The sequence below is a fragment of the Ursus maritimus genome, unplaced genomic scaffold (genome assembly GCF_017311325.1).
Source record: "Ursus maritimus isolate PB19 unplaced genomic scaffold, ASM1731132v1 scaffold_32, whole genome shotgun sequence".
NCBI classification, from domain to species: Eukaryota; Metazoa; Chordata; class Mammalia; order Carnivora; family Ursidae; genus Ursus; species Ursus maritimus.
The window spans coordinates 11460423-11483111 of NW_024425786.1; the positions used below are offsets into that span (position 1 = coordinate 11460423).

A 22689-nucleotide genomic window follows, 5' to 3' on the forward strand; every position below is an offset into this window, starting at 1 on the left:
TCTTAAAAAAAAAAAAAAAATCCTCTTAAGAGCCTTATGAGGAAGGGTTACCACCATTTTACAAGTGAGGAGACAGCTGAGGGAGACTGGCCCCCAACGCGTTTTTTTTTAATTGCGAATTGAGAGGTATTACCAGTATCATATGGGTCACGTGGGTGGGAGGATTTCAATTAAATTATTCTCTATTTTTCCCAATAATGCATTTGTTTCCCAAGTTGTAGCAAGAATATCTTTTGACAGAAAAGTAATTATGAAAGATTTGGAAATGTGGGGATATGATAATGTTTAATATTAGTGTTTATTATATAAGTCATGACACCTCAACCAAAAGAATAAAAAAGGGCTGAAGTGCTGTCCAGTAGAAACATAATGCAAACTAAATTTGTGGATTTAAATTTCCTAGTAGACACAGTAAAAAATGAAAAGGTAAAAATAATTTTATTTAACTCTCAGTATATCTAAAATATTACTATTTCACATACAATCAATCTAAATAAACTACTGAAGTTTTTTTTTTTTTTAAAAAAAACTAAATCTAAGTCCGGTGTGTATTCTGTATTCACGTGTCAAATTTCAAGTTCTCAGTAGCCACATGTGGGTTGTGGCTGGCTATGGACGGTACTGGACGGTCCAGGTCTAATTGAGTAAACAATGGCAAAGATTTTTTTTTTTTCTTAAGATTTATTTATTTGAAAGAGAGCAAGAGCGAGCGGAGGAGGGGGAAGCAGCAGAGGGAGAGGGAGAAGCAGACTCCCCTCTGAGCAGGGAGCCCACCGTGGGGCTTAATCCCAGGACCCCAGGGTCATGACCTGAGCCAAAGGCAGACGCTTAACTGACTGAGCCACTCAGGTGCCCAAGATTTTTAGAAGCAGGACTTTGTAATCTCATGTGTGTGATTTAGTGTGTCAATGACAAGAAAACAAAAGAACTAATACATTCTTTTTCATATTCGGTAGAGAGGAACGAAGGGGATCTTATGACTATAGCCAAGATCGCACATACTATGAGAATGTACGTACTCCAGGCACATACCCTGAGGATTCCAGACGGGACTATCCAGCCCGAGGGAGAGAATTTTATTCGGAATGGGAAACTTACCAAGGAGACTACTATGAATCACGATACTACGACGATCCTCGGGAGTACAGGGATTACAGAAACGATCCTTACGAACAAGACATTCGGGAATACAGTTACAGGCAAAGGGAAAGAGAGAGAGAACGCGAAAGGTTTGAGTCTGACCGGGACAGAGACCACGAGAGGAGGCCAATTGAGCGCAGTCAGAGCCCAGTGCACTTGCGACGCCCACAGAGCCCTGGAGCATCTCCCTCACAGTCAGAGCGGTTGCCCAGTGATTCTGAAAGGAGGATTTACAGCCGATCCTCAGACCGGAGTGGGAGCTGTAGCTCACTTTCCCCTCCAAGATACGATAAACTCGACAAATCTCGTTTGGAACGCTATACTAAAAATGAAAAGACAGATAAAGAAAGGACTTTTGATCCTGAGAGAGTGGAGAGAGAGAGACGCTTAATAAGGAAGGAAAAAGTGGAAAAGGACAAAACTGAAAAGCAGAAACGAAAAGGAAAAGTTCATTCCCCTAGTTCTCAGTCTTCCGAGACAGACCAAGAAAATGAGAGAGAACAGACCCCTGAAAAATCAAGGAGTTCTAATAAACTAAGCAGAGAGAAAGCTGACAAAGAAGGAATAGCAAAAAACCGCCTGGAGCTCATGCCCTGTGTGGTTTTGACACGAGTGAAGGAGAAAGAGGGGAAAGTTATTGACCACACTCCTTTGGAAAAGCTGAAAGCTAAGCTTGATAATGACACTGCCAAGTCTTCTGCCCTGGATCAGAAACTTCAGGTCTGTCAGACGGAGGCTGCAAAGTCTGACTTGTCTAAACTGGAATCCGTTCGAATGAAAGTGCCGAAGGAAAAGGGACTGTCGAGCCACGTCGAAGTGGTAGATAAGGAAGGTAGGCTTAAGCCCAGGAGGCACCTGAAACCAGAGCAGACTGCTGACGGGGTCAGCGCCGTGGACTTGGAGAAGCTGGAGGCGAGGAAGAGGCGTTTTGCAGATTCCGGTCTGAAAGCAGAAAGGCAAAAATCAGAAGTCAAGAAAAGTAGTCCAGAGATGGAGGAGGCTCGGGTACTTCTAAAAAAGCAGCCTGACCTGTCGTCTAGAGATGTCATTCTGCTGAGGGAAGGAGAGTCCGAAAGAAAGCCTGTGAGGAAAGAAATTCTTAAACGAGAATCTAAAAAAATCAAACTAGACAGACTTAATGCTGTTCCCAGCCCCAAAGACTGTCAGGAGCTTGCCAGTGTTTCTGTTGGGACTGGCTCGAGGCCCAACTCAGACCTGCAAGCGAGGCTGGGAGAACTGGTATGCGAGTCTGTGGAAAATCAAGAAATCCAGTCCAAAAAACCCATTCCCTCAAAACCACAACTCAAACAGCTGCAGTTATTAGATGATCAAGGACAAGAGAGAGAAGATATTAGGAAAAACTATTGCAGTCTTCGTGATGAGACACTTGAAGGTAAATCAAGCCAAGAGAAACCACATTCAGTAAACACCGAAGAAAAAATTGGCATCGATATCGATCACACGCAGAGTTACCGAAAACAAATGGAGCAGAGTCGTAGGAAACAGCAGATGGAGATGGAGATTGCCAAGTCTGAGAAGTTTGGCAGTCCTAAAAAAGATGTAGATGAGTATGAAAGACGGAGTCTGGTTCACGAGGTAGGCAAGCCCCCCCAAGATGTCACTGATGACTCTCCTCCCAGCAAAAAGAAAAGGCTGGACCATGTTGATTTTGATATCTGCACCAAGAGAGAGAGGAATTACAGAAGCTCACGCCAAATCAGTGAGGACTCCGAAAGGACTGGCGGCTCTCCCAGTGTCCGGCATGGTTCCTTCCATGAGGAAGATGACCCTGTGGGCTCCCCTAGGCTCGTGTCAGTAAAAGGGTCTCCCAAAGGAGATGAAAAAGGTCTCCCCTATCCTAACATAACAGTCAGAGAAGAGTCCTTAAAGTTTAATCCTTATGATTCTAGCAGGCGAGAACAGATGGCAGACATGGCCAAAATAAAGCTCTCTGTCTTGAATTCTGAAGACGAACTAAATCGGTGGGATTCTCAAATGAAACAAGATGCCAGCAGATTTGACGTGAGTTTCCCAAACAGCATAATTAAGAGAGACAGCCTTCGAAAGAGGTCTGTACGTGACTTGGAACCCGGTGAGGTGCCTTCTGATTCTGATGAAGATGGCGAACACAAGTCCCACTCACCCAGAGCCTCTGCTTTATATGAGAGCTCTCGGCTGTCTTTTTTATTGAGGGACAGAGAAGACAAACTACGTGAACGAGATGAAAGACTCTCCAGTTCTTTAGAAAGGAACAAATTTTATTCTTTTGCATTGGATAAGACAATCACACCAGACACCAAGGCTTTGCTCGAAAGAGCTAAATCACTGTCTTCATCTCGAGAAGAAAACTGGTCTTTTCTTGATTGGGACTCCCGTTTTGCTAATTTTCGAAACAACAAAGATAAAGAAAAGGTTGACTCTGCTCCAAGACCTATTCCGTCCTGGTACATGAAAAAGAAGAAAATTCGGACTGATGCAGAAGGAAAAATGGATGATAAAAAAGATGACCACAAAGAAGAGGAACAGGAAAGACAAGAATTATTTGCGTCGCGTTTTTTACACAGCTCGATCTTTGAACAAGATTCCAAGCGACTGCAGCATCTAGAGAGGAAAGACGACGACTCTGACTTCGTTGCTGGTAGGCTGTACGGGCGGCGGACATCTGACGGAGCAAACAGCACAGCCGATTTGATTCAAGAGCCCGTCGTTCTTTTCCATAGCAGATTTATGGAACTCACACGAATGCAACAGAAAGAAAAGGAAAAAGACCAAAAACCCAAAGAGGCTGAGAAGCAGGAAGATACCGAGGATCACCCTGAGACCCCAGAATCTGCCTCTGAGAGTAAAGAGTCTGAACTGAAGACTCCCCCTCCAAGTGGGCCTCCTTCTGTCACAGCTATAGCTCCAGAGTCAGCACCATCGTCCCTGGAGAAGACGACAGCCAGCGAAAAAGCAGGGGAAGTGCCTCTGGTGACAGAAGACAAGCCCAGGGAGCCGGCTTCCGCCTCCGAAGAAGCAAAGCCTGGGGCTGAACAGGCCGCCAGCGCCGCACAGCAGACCGAACAGGCCGACCCACCCGCAGGACTGGACCCCAGTCAAGATGCTGCTGGGGCTCCATCAGTTGTGGAAGAGGGCTCATCAGCTGACCAGCTGCCTTATCTGGACACCAAGCCTCCAACTCCCGGGGCCTCCTTTTCCCAGGTAGAGGTCGCTGCAGATCCGGAACCTGATAGCACGCAGCCGCTTTCAAAACCGGCTCCGAAGCCTGAGGAAGCTGATGAGCCAAAAGTGGAAAAACCAAACTCAGCTGCTAATGTTGAGCCTAACGCAAATCAGAAAGCGGAAGTTGTCCCTGAGGTTCAGCCTCCAGCTTCTGAAGACATTGAGGTTGACCCTCCAGTTGCTCCAAAAGATAAAAAGCCAAACAAAAGCAAGCGTTCCAAGACCCCCGTTCAGGCCGCCGCCGCAAGTACCGTGGAGAAGCCTGTCACCAGGAAGAGCGAGCGCATAGACCGGGAGAAACTCAAGCGGTCCAGTTCTCCTCGGGGAGAAGCACAGAAGCTTTTAGAGTTGAAGATGGAGGCAGAGAAGATTACAAGGACCGCCTCTAAAAACTCAGCCGCAGACCCAGAACACCCCGAACCAAGTCTGCCCCTCAGCCGAACAAGGCGCCGGAACGTGAGGAGTGTCTATGCCACCATGGGTGACCACGAGAGCCGCTCTCCCGTCAAGGAGCCCGTGGAGCAGCCACGAGTGACCAGGAAGAGGCTGGAGCGAGAGCTGCAGGAGGCCGCAGCGGTCCCCACAACCCCAAGGAGGGGGAGGCCTCCGAAAACACGCCGTCGGGCTGAAGAAGATGAGGAGACTGAGGCGAAAGAACCAGTTGAGACACTCAAACCAGCCGAGGGATGGAGGTCCCCACGAGCCCAAAAATCTGGAGCTGCTGGTGGCCCACAAGGGAAAAGGGGGAAAAATGAGCCAAAAGTAGATGCTGAACGTGTGGAAGCGGCCACGGAGGCGAGTCCCCAAGTAAACGTGAAAGAGAATAACACAAAATCCAAGGCTGATAAAGAAGAAGCAGGAAGTGAACAAAAACGTGACAAAAAAGAAATGAGCACAGATAAAAATGCACTGGAAGCCCCTGCAGTTGAAGTGGTGGAGAAAAAAACAGCCCCTGAAAAAAACTCCAAGTCAAAGAGAGGAAGATCTCGAAACTCTAGGTCAGCAGTGGACAAATCTGCAAATCTCAAAAACGTGGATACCGGTGTCAGTCCCAGTGTGGCGGTGGGCCCCGGGGGGCTGGCGGTGGAGAAGGACGCGGAGGTGGCGGCCGGCCCAGCCGAGAAGAGTGAGAGTCCCCAGAAGGGAGGCAGTTCGTCATCCCAGTTGAACAGCGATCCAGCCCTTCCGGGCAAGGAAGTGGAGGCAAAGGAAGATGTGTCTGCCTCTGCGCCGTCCCCAGAAGCCAATCAGTTAGCCAAGCAGATGGAGCTGGAGCAGGCGGTGGAGAACATCGCCAAGCTCACCGAACCCTCCTCCGCAGCCTTCAAGGCGGCGGCCGCGGACGCACCAGAGGGTCTCTCCGCTGAGGACAGGGACAAGCCGGCACACCAGGCAAGTGAAACGGAACTGGCTGCAGCCATTGGGTCCATTATCAATGACATTTCTGGGGAGGCAGAAAATTTCCCAGCAGCTGCACCTTACCCTGCAGAATCCCAGACAGATCTTCAGCCCCGCTCTCAGGCGCCGCAGCCCCCAGGGGAAGGAATGGAGCCTGAGACCGATGAGGCTGTCTCTGGCATCTTGGAGACCGAAGCTGCTACAGAATCTTCTGGGCCACCAGCCAGTGCCCCTGACCCCTCAGCAGGCCCAGCAGATACCAAGGAAGCTGGGGGGAACAGCAGCGAGACCTCCCACCCAGTGCCAGAAGCCAAAGGAGCAAAAGAAGCAGAAGTCCCTCTTGCTCGGAAAGAGAAAGGGCGCCAGAAGACAAGTCGATCACGTCGCAAACGGAATACAAATAAGAAAACGGGGGGCACTGCAGAGACCCACGTCCCTGAACCTGACCAAGTTCAAAGCAAGAGTCCTGCTACAGATGAGGGGACGGCAGTGCCAGCCCCAGAAGCTGTACAGGAAGAGCAGCAGAGAGAAAAGCCCCCGTCCGCTCCGCCGGAGTCCTGTGCTTCGGACCCAAGCAAGACTCCTCCCGTCGAGAATCCGTCCCAAGAAAGCAGTGTTGAAGAAAAGACCCCCACCAGAGCGTCTGCGCTCCCAGACCTTCCCCCTCCCTCCCAGCCAGCGCCAGTGGAGGATGAACCTCAAGCCAGGTTCAAGGTGCATTCCATCATTGAGAGTGACCCGGTGACCCCACCCAGTGACTCAAGCACACCCACCCCCACGATCCCTTCGGTAACGGCAGCAAAGCTCCCACCCCCTGTTGCCTCTGGGGGGATCCCACACCAGAGTCCCCCTCCTAAGGTCACAGAGTGGATCACCAGGCAGGAGGAGCCTCGGGCTCAGTCCACCCCATCTCCAGCTCTTCCCCCAGACACAAAAGCTTCTGACATGGACACCAGCTCCAGCACACTGAGGAAGATCCTCATGGACCCCAAATACGTCTCCGCCACTGGCATCACTTCCACGAGTGTCACAACTGCCATTGCAGAGCCCGTCAGTGCCGCCCCTTGCCTGCACGAGGCACCACCCCCGCCTCCAGTTGAGCCTAAAAAGCCACTCTTAGAAGAAAAACCAGCAGCTCCGGTACCCAACACCTCTGACACACAGGCCCCAGAGGTTCCAGTAGCCGCTGAAAAGGAAAAGGTGGCTCCGGTCATTGCTCCCAAAATTACTTCTGTGATTAGCCGGATGCCCGTGAGCATTGATTTGGAGAACTCGCAAAAGATAACTCTGGCAAAACCAGCCCCTCAAACCCTGACCGGCCTGGTGAGTGCTCTGACCGGCCTGGTGAACGTCTCCTTGGTCCCAGTGAATGCCCTGACCGGCCCCGTGAATGCGCTGAAGGGCCCCGTGAAGGGCTCAGTGACCACGCTGAAAGGTTTGGTGAACACTCCTGCTGGCCCCGTGAACGTCCTCAAGGGGCCAGTGAATGTCCTGACGGGGCCAGTGAATGTTCTCACCACTCCGGTGAACGCCGCTGTGAGTGCGGTGAACGCCGCCACCGGCACGGTGAACGCCACCACGGGCGCCATGAATGCAGGTGCAGTGACCGTCACAGCGGGGGCAGTGACTGCCGCATCTGGCAGCGCGACCGCCACTACAACAGGCACAGTGACGGTGGCAGGTGCAGTGATTACACCGTCAGCAAAGTGCAAACCCAGACCCAGCACTAATGAGAACAGTCGGTTCCACCCAGGGTCTATGTCCGTGATCGACGACCGCCCGGCAGACACGGGCTCTGGTGCCGGGCTGCGTGTGAACACATCCGAAGGGGTCGTGCTCCTGAGCTACTCGGGGCAGAAGACGGAAGGCCCGCAGCGGATCAGCGCTAAGATCAGCCAGATCCCCCCGGCCAGTGCCATGGACATCGAATTCCAACAGTCGGTGTCCAAGTCCCAGGTCAAGCCTGATTCTGTCGCCCCGTCACAGCCTTCGCCCAAAGGCCCCCAGGCTCCTTCGGGCTATGCCAATGTGGCCACTCATTCTACTCTGGTACTGACTGCCCAGACGTATAACGCATCTCCTGTGATTTCATCCGTGAAGGCTGACCGTCCGTCCTTGGAGAAGCCCGAGCCCATTCACCTCTCCGTGTCCACACCTGTCACCCAGGGCGGCACAGTGAAGGTTCTCACCCAGGGCATAAACACGCCCCCAGTGCTGGTTCACAACCAGCTGGTCCTCACCCCAAGCATAGTCACCACTAATAAAAAGCTTGCTGACCCCGTCACCCTCAAAATAGAGACCAAGGTCCTCCAGCCGGCGAATCTGGGGTCTGCTCTCAATCCCCACCACCCTCCTGCTCTGCCCAGCAAGCTGCCTGCAGAAGTGAACCACGTCGCCTCGGGGCCCAGTACCCCAACAGACCGAACGGTCTCCCATTTGGCAGCCGCAAAGCCAGATGCACATTCTCCTCGACCCAGTGGGCCTGCTCCGTCCCCGTTTCCGAGAGCGTGCCACCCCAGCAGCACCGCGTCCACCGCTCTCTCCACCAACGCCACAGTCATGCTGGCGGCAGGCATCCCCGTGCCTCAGTTCATCTCTAGCATCCACCCGGAGCAGTCTGTCATCATGCCGCCCCACAGCATCACCCAGACTGTGTCCCTTAGCCACCTGTCCCAGGGCGAGGTGAGAATGAACACTCCCACGCTGCCCAGCATCACCTACAGCATCCGGCCGGAGACCCTTCACTCTCCGCGGGCCCCTCTGCAGCCCCAGCAGATAGAGGTCAGGGCACCGCAGCGTGCGGGCACGCCCCAGCCGGCCGCAGCTAGTGTGCCGGCCCTGGCCCCCCAGCACCCTCCGGAGGAAGAAGTGCATTATCACCTCCCTGTTGCTCGGGCTGCGGCCCCCGTGCAGTCGGAGGTGCTGGTCATGCAGTCCGAGTACCGGCTACACCCGTACACCGTGCCCCGGGACGTGAGGATCATGGTGCACCCGCACGTGACGGCTGAAGGTGCCGCCGGCCAGCAAGGTCCCGCAGCAGCCCGGGAAAGACACCACCAAGACCGCGGAAGCCAAAACGGCCCCGGCCCCTGCCCCCCACGGGGAGGCCCGCATCCTCACGGTCACCCCCAGCAACCAGTTGCAGGGGCTGCCTCTGACCCCGCCTGTGGTGGTGACCCACGGTGTGCAGATAGTGCACTCCAGCGGGGAGCTGTTTCAGGAGTACAGATACGGAGACATCCGCACCTACCACGGCCCCGCTCAGCTCACGCACACTCAGTTTCCTGCCACCGCCGCCTCCATCGGTCTACCTCCTCGGACCAAGGCTCCCGCTCAGGTGAGTGCCACACATCAGCCTTCCTCCCTGGGGCAGTTGCAGTGCCACTGCAGCCCCTGACATGTGTTGCCCTTTCCGTGAGTTTAAAGAGGCATTCCTGAAATCGCAGGGTGAGGGAATCCGATCTCTGTGCAGAGGCCAGAGACCCGGGAAGGTGCTCTCTGGGGGATCGTGTGGGGGCGGGGGTGCCTCCTTTGTGCAGGGCTGTGGGGGAGAGTGAGCGGGTGACCTCTTCGCAGAGCCCTCGATCCTGAGTGCCCAAGAGGATCACTGCTGTGGGCCTGACTTCCAAGGGATGCCTGCAGCTGACCCTGCCCAGGAGCCCAGGGCAGGGGGTTGGGGGGGAGGTATGGGCAGAGTACTGTGTATAACACGCTCTCCACTCCATTCTTCTCTCCCCTGCCAAACTCCAGGGCCCAGCTCCTGAAGGTGAGCCCTTGCAGCCCACTCAGCCTGCACAGTCTACACAGCCTCCCCAACCCGTGCAGTCCACACAGCCTGCCCAGCCCACACAGCCCTGCCAGCAACCCTCCCAGCTCAGCCAGCCGGGCCAGCCGCCAAGCAGCAAGATGCCTCAGGTCTCCCAGGAGGCAAAGGGGACCCAGACAGGAGTAGAACAGCCTCGCCTCCCAACTGTACCTGCAACCAGGCCAGCTGAGCCTCACGCCCAGGTTCAGAGGGCGCAGGCAGAAACAAGCCAGACCTCCTACCCCTCCCCTGTGTCTGTGTCCATGAAGCCTGACCTCCCGGCCCCTCTCCCTGCTCAGGCTGCCCCAAAGCAGCCATTGTTTGTCCCCACAACCTCCAGCCCCAGCACCCCTCCAGGACTGGCTCTGACACACACTGAAGCCCAGCCCGCTTCCAAACCAGATTCTTCTCCACACTTGACTTCCCAGAGGCCTGTGGATATGGTCCAGCTTCTGAAGGTAAGCCCAGGCAGGGGGCCTCCCCTGCTCCCCTCCAAGCTTTGCGCTGTGTTGAATGTCTTAAGGTCCCCCCTTAGACCAGTAAGCTGTTGCCTGGGGCCATGTCCAGCATGGCTCTGCTCTGTAGCCGTGAGCTTATCACATCTGTCTGTCTCCCCGAGAGCAGAAGTACCCCATCGTGTGGCAGGGCCTGCTGGCCCTCAAGAACGACACAGCTGCCGTGCAGCTCCACTTTGTCTCTGGCAACAACGTCCTGGCCCACCGGTCTCTGCCCCTCTCCGAAGGAGGCCCCCCGCTGAGGATCGCCCAGAGGATGCGGCTCGAGGCCTCCCAGCTGGAAGGGGTTGCCCGAAGGATGACGGTAAGCTTTGGGGCCCAGGCGAGCAGCTGCCCTGCCTTCGAGGGACGACATGGCTTGCCCCCACCTGCCTGTCTCCCTGGCTTGCCCGTGGGGTGGGGTAGTGGCGCGCCTGGCATGTTCTGTCTCCGGCGGGGGTGGAAGATCCCTCTAGGCTCAGAAACTGGTTTTTTTCAGTCAACAAATAGGGTGGACTTTAAGGTCCTCTGAGGGTCGGCGTGGGGGGAGGGGGCTTCTGTGGACTCAGGAGCCGAACCCCTAGGTTGGACAGGCCTCTGCATGGGGCTGCTGTCTTGAGGGGAGGCCCCTGATGACTGACGGCTGCTTCTGCCACAGGTGGAGACAGATTACTGTCTGCTGCTGGCTCTACCCTGTGGCCGTGACCAAGAGGATGTCGTGAGCCAGACGGAGTCCCTCAAGGCAGCCTTCATCACCTATCTGCAGGCCAAGCAGGCGGCAGGGATCATCAACGTTCCCAACCCTGGCTCCAATCAGGTCAGCCCAATGTCCTCACTTGGGGCACGCACGTAGGGGCTGGTCTAGGCTGTCGAGTCCAGTGGCACGGGCTACCAGGGCCAACTCAAGAGTGGTCCAGAGGTGGGCAAAAGGTGTTTTGGATAGAGGACTCGAGCAGAGTGTAGAGGTGGGGCCTCCATGGCCCACCCTGGAGCTAACCCGGGGACCCCCGAGACCATGGAGGTTTTTAGCTCCGTGCTGTGAAGGAAGGTTCCCAGGAGAATAGCTCAGGTGGCTAGTTTTCTGACACTAGGTGTCTCCTGGTGGACAGTCCTGGAGGCATTTGCTGACGGGGAAACGGACTCACCCTAGCTCTGTGTGTTGGGCCCCTTCAGGGCCCCCAGTTGGGAATGTTCAAGAATGGTAGTGGGGTGGCTGATGTGGACACGGGGATCCCACTCGTCTCTCTCGTCCCCCTCTCCAGCCCGCCTACGTGCTGCAGATCTTCCCGCCCTGCGAGTTCTCGGAGAGCCACCTGTCCCGTCTGGCCCCCGACCTCCTTGCCAGCATCTCCAGCATTTCTCCCCACCTCATGATTGTCATCGCCTCCGTGTGAGCCACCGAACGATCCCCGCTCGGTGGACTTCCCCGAGGCTCTGCAGCAAAAAGTAAACCCAGGACCCCCAGTCCCGTGGAGGAAGCAGCTGCCGAAGGGGACATCCTCCACTGCCAGCCGCCAGCCTCGCCCTCGAGCCCGTTCTCCCCCAGGCTCAGGGGGACAGACCCCTCTGGGCAGTGGTGCTGCTACCTGTGTGTTTACATGACATTTAGCCCGAGGACAGACCACCAACCGATGGACTCTGCAGACACCTTGGGGCTGGGTTTCTCTCTCCTCTTTTTGGAGAAAAGGAACTGGGCAGTGGAATTAATTTTTTGTTGTTTTTGTTTTTAAGAAACAAAACAGAACTGCCTTTGCACTAAATTAGTGACTTGGACTTCTGCACCGTTGAAGACAGGCTGTGACACTCTGGATGGCCTGGCGTACCTGAAACACACACTGAGGACTCGAGCGCAGGACTTCAGGCTTCCGCTGAGACACTGGGGTCAAGGAACATTTCACTGGGTGGTTCTGTCCCCACCCTGCCCTGCCCCTCGCCCATTTGGATGTGTCCCCTTTCTTAAGTCTCCTGCCGCCACCATCTTTGATTCACCCGGATGTACAGTTTACAGTCGAAAAAGAGCAAACAGAAGGATTTTCTTTCCTGGTGGGATATGCAGAACTTGGGATGTGTGTATATATAAATATATAATATATATAAATATATATAATACTGACTTAAAAAAAATCAAATTCCCCTGACATACATTTTTTTTAATCTGTGCCAAAAATGTGTTTTCAGAGAAAAATCTTATTTTCATACTCAGACTTTGTATTGTCACTCATTTGTATAAGTGCGCTTCGTTACAGCACGGGCCCTGCCCCCGCGATCTGGAAGTGTCACACACACACAAAAGACTGTACAAAAAAGACTGGCTTCCCCTCTTCCTGTTACCTTGACCTCTCCCCCCAACTTCCTAACACTTATTAATTTATGAAACTGGTTTTCTCAGCGCAGTTTTGTTTTGTGTGTCCATTGGATTACAAACTTTATTAAAAAATACAAAACACGTCAAGTGTGGATGTGATTGTCACTTGGTGGGAGGACCAAGGGTCCTTTGCTTAGGGGAATAGCTGGCCCTCATCCCACTTCTGTTTCCCTCCCCAAGTCTGTCCATGGGACCTGCTCCCTTCCTGCCAGTTAATCCTCCCCAAGCATCATGTTATCTTGTACAAGAGGTTTCTGCCAGACTGAACTTTGTTCTTGGGTAACGTGGAAGGCACTTCAAAGTTGGATTGGGGGGGGGGGAGGAGGGGCGGGGGAACCGCCTGGCAGGCAAACTCACAAACCTCGTAGGCAAACTTTGGTGTCCCGCCTCTTGCCCCTTCCTTCCTCCCACGGGCCTGGAGCAGGCTGGCCCCGCAGCAGCAGTGGCACAGCCTGGCCTGGTGCCAGCAAGGACAGGGCAACTGGACTTGCTACCAGCTGGGGGTGGGGGAGCCCTGGCGGCGGGGGCGGGGGGGGGGGATAGGAACACAGGGTCCACAGAGTTGATGGGCTCACTTGAGACAATCACAGGGCTCTCGGAGTGAGGAGGCGGTGCCATCTCTGAGAGAGGGATTACAGCTGCTCGGAGCAAACTGTAGAGGGGCAGAGACGGCATCAGCTCTCCCTGCTGAGGGGTTAAGGATGAGCCAGCTGTGTCCCCTGCCTCCCCCCATCAAAGCTCCTGGCCACGCATTTCTGACCCTCAACCTGGTCGCAGACTCCCATTGATTCAGGGCACATAAGTGTTCCCAAAAAAGTGGGGCACTGGCTTGGCCTTAATCCTGTGAAGTGAGTGGGGAGCCCTCCTGCTTCCCCAAGCCCAACAGAACTGGGCCCATGGCCTGGTGGGCCGGCTCTCTGCCTACCTTGCTGCTCTGGCTGAATGGGCTTCTGAGCTGGGCTCTCTCTGGGTTGCCTGGATCCTGGGAAGCCAACCCAACTGGGCAGAGGGGGAGCGGGGTCACAGCTGTGCTCCATGGCGGAGAGGGGAGCTCAGGTCCTGAAGCTGAACAGGTGAGAAGCCCAAGGAGGAGACTGGATGAGGGGATGGGGTGCACGGAGCCACGGTCTCTCTGGCCCTAAGCGTGCCGCCCACACCCCGACTCAGGACAAGGAAGCCAGCTTTTTTTCTAGACAGGTCCAGAGGCACCAGTCCCATTCTGTGGGTGGGACAGCCTGGCTTTGCCAAGAAACAGGTCGGTGCCAGCTGGTCCCTGGGTGGAGCAGCCCTTCCGTGGCATCGGCCACAGCTCTGCCAGCTCCCCGCCCCACCCCCACAGGGAGCTATAGGCAGCATTAGAAAATAATCAAATTTATTCTCTCTAGGGAACGGGGCCACCCCTCTCAGATCTAGGGTGCCATCCATCCTTAAATAAACAGTCACAAAGAGGGACGCCTGCTCACTCAGCAGGCGGTGGACATTCAGGGGCTGTGGGGGGCGTCTCTGCCAGAGCGGGCTGGCCATCGGCCCCGTCCCGAGGGCGGAAGACCAGCTCCCCAGCCTGCAGCACCTGCCCGGCCGGCCACGCGCTGCCTGGCCCGTACTGCTGGTAGAAGTCCGCGTCCGTCTGGAACATGACCAGTGCCTGGGCCGTGTGGATCCGCACGTGCTGGGCAAGGCTGTTTGCATCCAGAAACTTGTCCCCACAGGAGTCACAGGCATAGAGGATGTGGGTGTTGGGGTCTGTGGGAGGTGGGGGCCGTGGTCAGGATGGGGTGAGCCCTCAGGGGTCTACCAGTTTTCACACCCCAGGCGGCCCCTCTCACCTTCCTCCTGTACTTGCTTCACAGCTTTGCTGATCTCGGCCTTAAGTACTTCCGTCTCGTCGGCGGTCACCGCGGCCCCCACTGGTACCACTGTGGGCAAAGGCAGGCAAAGTCCTCAGGGCCTCAGGCCTCAGGCCCCTGCCCCATCGTGCCCACCCCGGAGGCAAGCTGCCCTTGACCCACCCCTGCTGCCTGCAGCCCGCACCTGTGAGCTGAGTGACGGCCGTTGCCGCCAGTGCCTCGGTGGCCAGTGTGACCATGTCGTCCACGGTAACCACGCTGACCTCACCCCCCTCATCTGGCTCCAGGATTTTGATGCCCGCCTTGCCCTGGTGCACAGTCTTCACGTGGGAACGCAGGTTGTCCACCCGGTTGAAACCACGTCCGCACTTGTCACACAGGTACGGCTTCTCTCCTGGGGGGGAAGGCAAGGTTCTCGCCTGCCGTTGGGGGGGGGGGAGGACCTCAGTGGCCTCCAGCTTCCCCAAAGCCCTGTCTTTTCCAGCAACAAGTGCTCTGGGGCAGCCACCAGGGCTGCACAGAAGCCTCCAGGGGCCACGTGCCTTCTGGAAACTAGGAAAATGGGGTCCTTACTGAAATTGAACCTCCCAGGCCCCTGCAGCAAGGACCGGCACCCAAGGCTGGGATCTGGAGGGACCACCCTTCCCACCACCCCCGCCCCCGCGAACGAGGGCCAGATGAGGCAGGTGGGCACAAGCTCACCGGTGTGGATGATGATGTGCTTGGACAGGTCCCCCACATTCACGAAGGCCTTGCTGCACACGCTGCACTTGTGAGGCCGAATGTTGTCGTGGTGGCGAATGTGATTGGCCAACTGGCTGGACTGGACGAACCTGCGGCGCCGCAGAAGGAGGGGCTGTCACCGAACGGCTGGAGCGAGGTGGGGGGGGGCGGGGACCCGGGCTGGGGCCTCCCGCCTCCTCGTCTAGGTCGGGGCGGACCCCGGGGACCTCTGTGGGCCGGGGCAGCAGTCGGCCCGTTTCCACCCGAGCTCTCGGTTCGTCTGTGGGCCCCCCGGATCGAGCGGGCTGCCGGGGGACCCCGCGGGGCCCGGGGCGGGGGGAGGGGCGGGACCTCTTGCCGCAGCGCTCGCAGACGTAGGGCTTCTCCCCGGTGTGCTGGCGCACGTGCGCGATGAGGGAGCTGGCCTGCGTGAAGGCCTTGCCGCACATCACGCACTGGCACGGCTTCTCGCCTGCGGACAGGGGCAGGACAAGGGTCGGCACCCGCGCCCCCCCCACTCCCCCGCGCCTTTCCCCGCCCCCGGGCGCCGCCGGGCCGCGCACCCACCGGTGTGGATGCGGACGTGCCGCTGCAGGGCGCCGGGGTCGGCGAACTGCCGCTGGCAGTGGACGCACACGTACGGCTTCTCCCCGCTGTGGATCCGCAGGTGCCGCTTGAGGTTCCCTGCGGCGAGACCGCGGAGGGCGCGTGAGGCGCCGCGGGGGGCGAGCGGCGGGGGGCGCGGGGCGGGCGCGGCCCTACCTGAGGTGGTGAACTGCTTCCCGCACTCCCGGCACTTGAGCGGCCCGTCGGCGATGTGGATCTTCAGGTGGGCCTTCAGGTTCCCCACCTGTGCGCGGCAGGGCTCAGCGGGGCGCGCCGTACCCCCGCCGGGGAACAAGGGGTCCCCGGCCCGCCCCCCCCAGGCCGGCGGAACGTTCCGGGTCCCACCGCGGAAAGGGCCCGCCCCCACCCGGCCCCCCGGCCTCCGCGCGAGCCCCGGCCCCCCACCTGGTTGAACTTCTTGTCGCAGTGAGGGCACTTGTGCTCCTTGTCGGTGTCGTGCGTCTCCAGGTGGCGCATCTTGGACGTGGGGTCGGAGAAGGAGCGGCCGCAGTAGTCGCACTGGTAGGGCTTCTCGCCGCTGTGCACCAGCTGGTGGCGCTTCAGGTTGCCCGACGTGGTGAAGAGCTTCCCGCAGTCGCCGCAGCGGTAGCGCGCCTCGCCCGAGTGCCGCTTCTTGTGCAGGTTCAGCAGGCTGATGAGCCGGTAGCTCTTGCCGCACTCCTCGCAGCCGTAGGGCTTCAGCGGGCTGCCGGCCACAGGCGACAGGGCGGGAGGCTCGCCGCGCTCCCAGAGGCGGGGCGGGGGGAGGGGGAGGGGGAGGGGGGGGCGCACCTGTGCGTCTTCTCGTGGGCCTTGCACGCGGCGGGGTCCGAGAAGGCCTTGCTGCACTCCCGGCACGAGAAGGGCTTCTCGCCCGTGTGGATGCGGATGTGCCGCTTGAAGTTGCCCGTGTGCGTGAACTCCTTGCCGCAGTCCTGCGGGGAGCATCAGGGACCCGGCGGGGCGGGGCGGGGCGCGGGGGGGGGGACCCGGGGGCGCGGGGAGGCCGCACCTCGCACTTGTGGATGACCGAGCCGTAGGCCTTGGACTCCGTGCGGTCGCCGTAGGTGCCCGAGCGCAGGCCCCGGGCCTCGGCGCCCAGCTCCTGGCCCAGCTCCTGGCCCGAGTCCGTGCTGGCCGACTCCTCGCTCTCCTCCGGCGCCTCCCCCTTCTCCAGCGGGGGCCCCTCTTCCTTGACCTCGGCGGCCGCCGCGCCCTCCTCCTCCCGCTCTTCTCCTTTCCTGGCCGGCTCCAGCTCCATCTCTGCCGGGGAAGGGCAGGCACTGAGGCGCTAGGGCGGTGAGCGGCCTCCACAGGTTGGCCCGGCAGAGCCAGCGGAAGCCGAGGTGGAGGGCTGGTCTCCGCTGCCCTCCGGGCGTGGGCTCCCCGCCAGGGCCGCTCGGTCGGGGACGTGGGACCTGCTCGGCGGGGGGCGGGGTCCCCGCTGGTGCTCTCCCGGCTGCACCAGCAACACTCCTGCGCTGGCAGAAGCACGACCGGGGTGCGCCCCGGGAAACCGAGGCCAGATTTTGAGAATGGAAAGGTGACTTGGGCCCACAGCTCAAGCGGGACTCACCGCGGGATCCAGCGGAGGGTGCAGGGAGGGGCCCTGGGGGACGTGTGAGCGCGGCCCGGCGAGGGGCAGGGTACCTTGCTCGGAGCTTTCCGACAAGGCGGCCTCAGCCTCGGCCGCTGCCATGCTGCTCGTCGGGTCGGGCTTGGGCTCCACGCGCGGGGGCTCCCGGGGGGCGTCCGCCTTCTCCGTCTGCTCGGCACCTGGGTGCGGTGTGGGAACACGGGAGGCTGATGAGGACCCAACATCTGGGGGCCCCCGGGAGTGGCTGAGGCCGGGGTGGGGACCCAGCACACCCAAACTCAGGCTGCCTGCGCCTCCAATCCGGCTGGAACAGGTGCCCCAGTGTGAACCTCGGGTCCCTCTGGGTAACCAGAGCTCCAGAGGGGCAGCTGCCCTGCCGCCCTGCCTCCCAGGCTCAGGAGCCTCCCCAAGGAAGCCAGCCGCTCGCGGCACTGGAGCCCGAGCTGCCGCGAGGGGATGGGACACACGGCCAGGGCCTCGGTGCCACAACTCACCGCTGGCCGTGCTCTCGGCCTGGCCGCCCCGCTCCTCTTTGGGCTCCCTGCCCGGGCCTGTGGGCGGACCACTGGCGGCGGGGTCCGGCTCACTCAGTGTGGGGGCAGCCGCCTTCTCCTCTTTGGCCCTCTTGTCTCCTCCTGGAGATGGAACACGACAGACCCGCCATTTCCCATCACCTGGCTGGAGGGGTGAGGTGGCCCAGAACTTGCTAGCTCTTCCAGATCCTCCTGGGGATACATCTACATAGTGGTTTGCCAGTCTGTCCCCCGGGCACCTACTCCACACGCCAGGCTCCCGCTTCCGTGGGGCTCCCGCACCGGCAGGGAGCACACCCCACACGCAACACAAAGCCGCTGCTCAGAGTCAGTGCTCAGGGGCGGCTCGGGGTTCTCTGCAAAGGGAGGGCGCGAGAGGGGAGGGACTGCAGGAGGACCCCCGTGTGCAGAGGTCTGGGCCAGGCAGGCCCCCAGCTCTCTGGGGCAGCAGAGCACAAAGCAAGCGGGTAAAAGGTGGGGAAGACGGGTAGGCAGACGGGGGGGTCCCTCTGAAGGCCTTCCTGAGACTTCCTCCTCGCACTCCACGGGGCAGGCAAGGCCGGGGAAGGAAACGGAGGCCCAGAGAGAGGAAACAGAGTCAGAGGCAACACCGCATCCAATGCTGCCTGCTCGGGACAGCCTGCCAAACGCTTACCTTCCGCCGCCAAGGCCACCGTATTCTCCCCGGGGCTGGTGGCCGGCTCAGCCAGTGACTTGAGGGCATGGCAGGCCGTGATGATGTCCTGCATCTGCAGGAAGCTGGCCACGGCCAGCACGTCGTCCACGTTCTCAGAGCTCAGGCTCAGCTTGGCCGTGTACATGAACTCCAGCACCTGCCCCAGGCCTGCCGAGGACACACACAGCCGTCACGGACCCGCCGCGAGGCCTGGCGCCGGCGGCCGGCTCAGCGGCCCCACTCGGCAGCAGGACCCGGGGATCTGCGAAAAGCAGCGTGGCAGGCCACCAGCGCCCCCTCTCCCGCACTGGCACCCAGACCACAGCCTCTGAAATGAAGTACCCCCACAGAGAGCAGAGGGGGTGACGGCCGCCCTGCACGGAGGACAGGGGTGTGAACGCCCCCCCCCGCCCCCCGGGAATACTCTCCACTACTCAGCGACCACGCTCCACCACTGCAGAGTGCGCCACCAAGACGGTGTCAGCACTGGCTTTCGTTAGGTCTCGGCCACAACGTATCTGACCGCCAGGCTGGTCACCTGACCTCTCCGGATCTCAGTTTCCCTATCTGTAAACTGGGGGGCCACCACCTCGCCCTGACCTTCTCATGGCAGGTCATGCCATTCTGGGTTAGGAGCGGAATCCAGGACCAATTCCTTCTCAACCCCCAGGGTCCCTTCCCAGCGCCACCCGTGGCCGTCCCCACCATGGTTAGCACGGGGGGTAGGGGTTCAGGACGGACTCGGCCACGGGATGGGGCTGGGGGCCGGGAAGAGCGCACCTGTTCCTTGTCACTCCTGAGGAGCCTGTCCTACGTGACCACGAGCCCCTCCTGTCGGTTCTCCTCTTACCACCCAGCTCCCAGTCAAAACCGGCCCCCCGAACGTGGTAGGAACCCGCGGCCTGGGTCCCATCTGGGAGGCCTGCCGCACCCCACGGCTCGAAGGTGCCGCCCCCAGGAGGGCGGGGCCGCGTCGGGAGGCCCCCCGCGCAGCACAGAGCCGGCTGCCACTCGTGAGCCTCCGCCAGCTCGGCCGGGGGCCAGCGGGGTACCTGCCGCGTTACTGATGTCCAGGTGCACCACGTCCTTCTGGTCCACGAAGAGCATCTTGAAGTACTCGCTGCAGGCCGCCAGAACCGCCTTGTGGGCTTTGAAGTCGACACCGTCCACCACGAAAGTGCAGTCGCACAACAGTCCCAGCTGCCGCTGCTGGTTCAGCTGCTCCAGGACATGCCGGCTGTGCTGGGGGAAATCCATGGCTGCAGGAGCCGGAGGGCCGTCGCGTTAGCACGGGGAGGACGGTCCACCCCCGGACTCCCCGGTGAGGGCGTGCGGGAAGGGGGGGAGTAAATCCAGCAAGGGTAAAGCACTCCAGACCCCCTCTGCAAGCCACGGCTGACCAGCGGCTCCGAGACCCCTCGATTACTGGCCAGCAAAGCTCCAAAGACCAAAGATTGAGGGACCCAGAGAAAAGGGCCAGCTTCGCGTCTTGCCACGTAACGACATTAGAAAGTCAAAAAACAAACACTAAACACTGATGACAGTGAGCATTAAAAAAGAAAAAGACATGGTCAGTTTAACATGTTTTACAAAAAGGGTGCATGACATCATCTTTCAACTCGATACATTTGGCTTTATGAAAACCTTTCTATTCCGTTTTCTCCCCTTCTGTCCTGCACAGGTGAGACAGCTGTTCCACCTCCCAGCATCTCGGGGGCGGACCCTCTCCTGCGGCGCCCTCGGAGCTCCGGCAGAGTCCAGTCCTGCCCTTGGGGACAGGGATCTCTCGCTGAGTCATGGCCTCAGGGAACTACAGGAAGCTGGGGAGTCCTCTGCCTCCAGAAACCTCTCCAGGCTGTCCCTGGAGGAAGAATGAACTCTCGTCCTGACCCCAAGAGCTGCTGGGCTGGCTGCAGTTTCTCTGTGAAAGGCCTCACTTCATGCCTGGAAATCCCACAACTGTCTCAAGTGAAAATGCTCAGAAAAATTCCATGGCCCGGTGCCGAATAATGACGAACTGCCACAAGCCATGACTAAATAAGTATGTGAAGCAGCCCTCTCCTCCCCAGCAGCGCCACACCAGACTGCACCTCAGACCAGCCTTTCACAGGGAAAAGAGCAGACCCTCGGTTCAAGAAAGACCCAATTTCAAAATAAAAGTCAACACCCCACTCCTGGGATCACACTGCACAGACCCCCCACCCCACCCCTCACCCCAGGGCCAGGCTGTCAGGCCCTGGCCCGGCATCTGAGGCCTGGGTCTGCTCCGACCTGCCCCAGGCTGTTTCTGGGTGGGGGAGGATGACACTTTGGGGCTCCCGGCCCCCAGGTTTCAGCAGCCCCTCATGGGCTCCCGCTGATTTGTGACATCAGCCTCCTGGGGGTGAGTCACTGTGCGGGAGCCGTGACCATGTATGGTGGTCTGGCTCTGATGAGCCCCGAAGAAAGCCATGCCCACCCCCCCACCAGGGGCTTAGCCAGCACCGATCAGCTCTGAACGATGCAAAGCCCACCCACCCCGTGGCGTCTGGAAACTTTTCAGAAGCAGGGCTGGGTGTTTGCTGAGTGGAGGGAGGTCACCGGGCAGGCAAGCAGGGCTCCAGGAGGGAGAAAGAACGTGGTGGTGGCATTAGGCTGTGTGCCACATGCCGGCCTCTGAGCCACGAGTGCAGAGCAGCTGTTGCGGGGGACCCAGAAACAGCCTTTCCTTCCCTCCGGCATCCCCACGACCGTCCTTGGATCTCAGCCTCCACACACAAGCTCCCACGGCTTCTTGGTTCTCTGCTCCGTCATGGCGCCTCCAGCTAGAGCTCAGCAGAGAGGCGCCAGGGGCCAGCCCCGGAGCGGAGAGGGCAGCAGGGGCCGGTCCGGAGCGGAGGGGGTGGCAGGAGCCGGCCCCGGAGCGGAGAGGGCAGGCCGCCTGCACCTGCTAAGCAGCCTATGCCGGAGCCAGGCCCGCCAGAGCAAAGGCCACTACGGACACAAGACGCCTGTGAAGGCCTCCTTCTCGGTCTTCAGCCCCTAGAACAAGGAAGTTCCTGCTGTGACCTGAAGGAATGAATGCGAGGAGCATTCTGGCTGCTCCGTGCCCTAGCCGGGAGAAACTAAAATAGAGACGTTTCTGGAGAACATGGAAAAGAACCAATGTCCGGTCCGTGAGCTGGACACCCAGGCCGGGGCACCCAGGCCCAGGATCCGAAGGCCATACACGCTGAGCAAGGCGCACACGGAATGGAGGTGGGGGCAAGGAGAGGCCCGGGGCCAGCTCAGCCCCAGAGCTGCCTTCTTGTGGAGGAGGGGGGTGCGGGGGTAGGCACGTGAGCGCGTGTGCACCCGGGCAGCCCCTGAGTCCCCGTCACTAGTCGCTCCCTATGTCCTCAGAAGCCCAGGTGCAGAAACCCCTCCCCAGTGCAGAAAGGGAGAACCACAAGAGCCCACGAGGGTCAGACGCTCCTTCAACTCAGAACAAGCCCACCCGGCACCTGGCAGCCGCCCGGGCTCCTTCACCTGCACCAGCAGCTCACCCGAAAACTGAACTGGGAGGAAGTATCTCCCAGGTTCAGAAACAACCAGGGAGCATCTGCTGAACAACCCCCCACCCCCACCCCAAGGTACACAGTTGGTCCAGGCCCTTGGGCTGGAGCTGACTGAAGGCAGAACCCTCCAGCGGGAAGGCGACCTGACTTGCTGCGAAGAGAAACCCAAGAAGAGACACCAGGCCCCCCGGGATGGAAGAAGGCGGCTGGTCAATGCGGCTGGCCTGGGACCCCGGGGGCTGCCGGGAGCCCTTGAGCTGCGGCACCGCCAGAGCTCCCAGGGAAGGGCACGAAGCCGGCTCTCCTGGGGCTGGACACGGAGGGGGGGCTCTCATTTCAGAGACCTTGGGGGGGCAGTAAAAGTCCTGGGCGAGGGTGGCTGGTGGCCCGGTACCTCCCATGCCCCCCCCAGAACAATGGGTACCCACGGGGTATGATTTCCACCCAAGGCCAACGCCGCTCCTCCGATGGGAGGACAGACGTGGGTGTGGGGGCAGAACACGGAGGCCTCCAGGGTCCTGTGAGGCTGCCTCCGGAGCTGTTCCAGCGGAGAAGGCGCATCTGTTGACAAAACCAAAGAAAGAAAAGGAAGCGAGAAAATGGGAGAGAGGGTGAGAGAAGCAGCGGAAGACCTTTGGGGGGGGGGGAAGGGAGGGAGCAGAACCACGAGGGAGGGTGGGAGGGAGGGAAGAAGGAAGGAAGCGAAAGGTGGCTGCCACTCGCAGACGAGCAGCTTGAACACAGGCT

The 22689-nt window shown here is 59.2% G+C and overlaps 2 protein-coding genes across 6 annotated transcripts in view; one reads left to right on the forward strand and one right to left on the reverse strand.

Annotated features, from left to right (window-relative positions):
- Window positions 1-12505, forward strand: part of SPEN (spen family transcriptional repressor) — an 89235-nt gene extending 76730 nt beyond the window's left edge. The window contains 6 exon segments of the mRNA XM_040645824.1: window positions 957-8765; window positions 8767-9097; window positions 9511-10023; window positions 10190-10384; window positions 10718-10876; window positions 11322-12505. Coding sequence (XP_040501758.1) covers window positions 957-8765; window positions 8767-9097; window positions 9511-10023; window positions 10190-10384; window positions 10718-10876; window positions 11322-11453 — 9139 coding nt within the window. The 3' untranslated portion in view covers window positions 11454-12505.
- ZBTB17 (zinc finger and BTB domain containing 17) overlaps window positions 12465-22689 on the reverse strand; it is a 31844-nt gene continuing 21619 nt past the window's right edge. For 2 of the 5 annotated variants that reach the window (XM_040645828.1, XM_040645829.1), the window contains exons 3-16: window positions 19459-19665; window positions 18386-18574; window positions 17692-17832; window positions 17251-17376; window positions 16613-16863; window positions 16393-16535; window positions 16006-16306; window positions 15757-15844; window positions 15562-15678; window positions 15346-15466; window positions 14974-15104; window positions 14456-14665; window positions 14251-14340; window positions 13780-14167 (exon numbers count right to left, since the gene is read on the reverse strand). In XM_040645828.1, the coding sequence (XP_040501762.1) occupies window positions 13884-14167; window positions 14251-14340; window positions 14456-14665; window positions 14974-15104; window positions 15346-15466; window positions 15562-15678; window positions 15757-15844; window positions 16006-16306; window positions 16393-16535; window positions 16613-16863; window positions 17251-17376; window positions 17692-17832; window positions 18386-18574; window positions 19459-19663 (2397 nt within the window). In that variant the 5' untranslated portion in view covers window positions 19664-19665 and the 3' untranslated portion in view covers window positions 13780-13883. Of the gene's footprint in view, window positions 13490-13779; window positions 14168-14250; window positions 14341-14455; window positions 14666-14973; window positions 15105-15345; window positions 15467-15561; window positions 15679-15756; window positions 15845-16005; window positions 16307-16392; window positions 16536-16612; window positions 16864-17250; window positions 17377-17691; window positions 17833-18385; window positions 18575-19458; window positions 19666-22370; window positions 22504-22689 lie in introns of those variants that run through there. The other 3 variants (XR_005839042.1, XM_040645826.1, XM_040645825.1) reach the window with 3 other exon arrangements.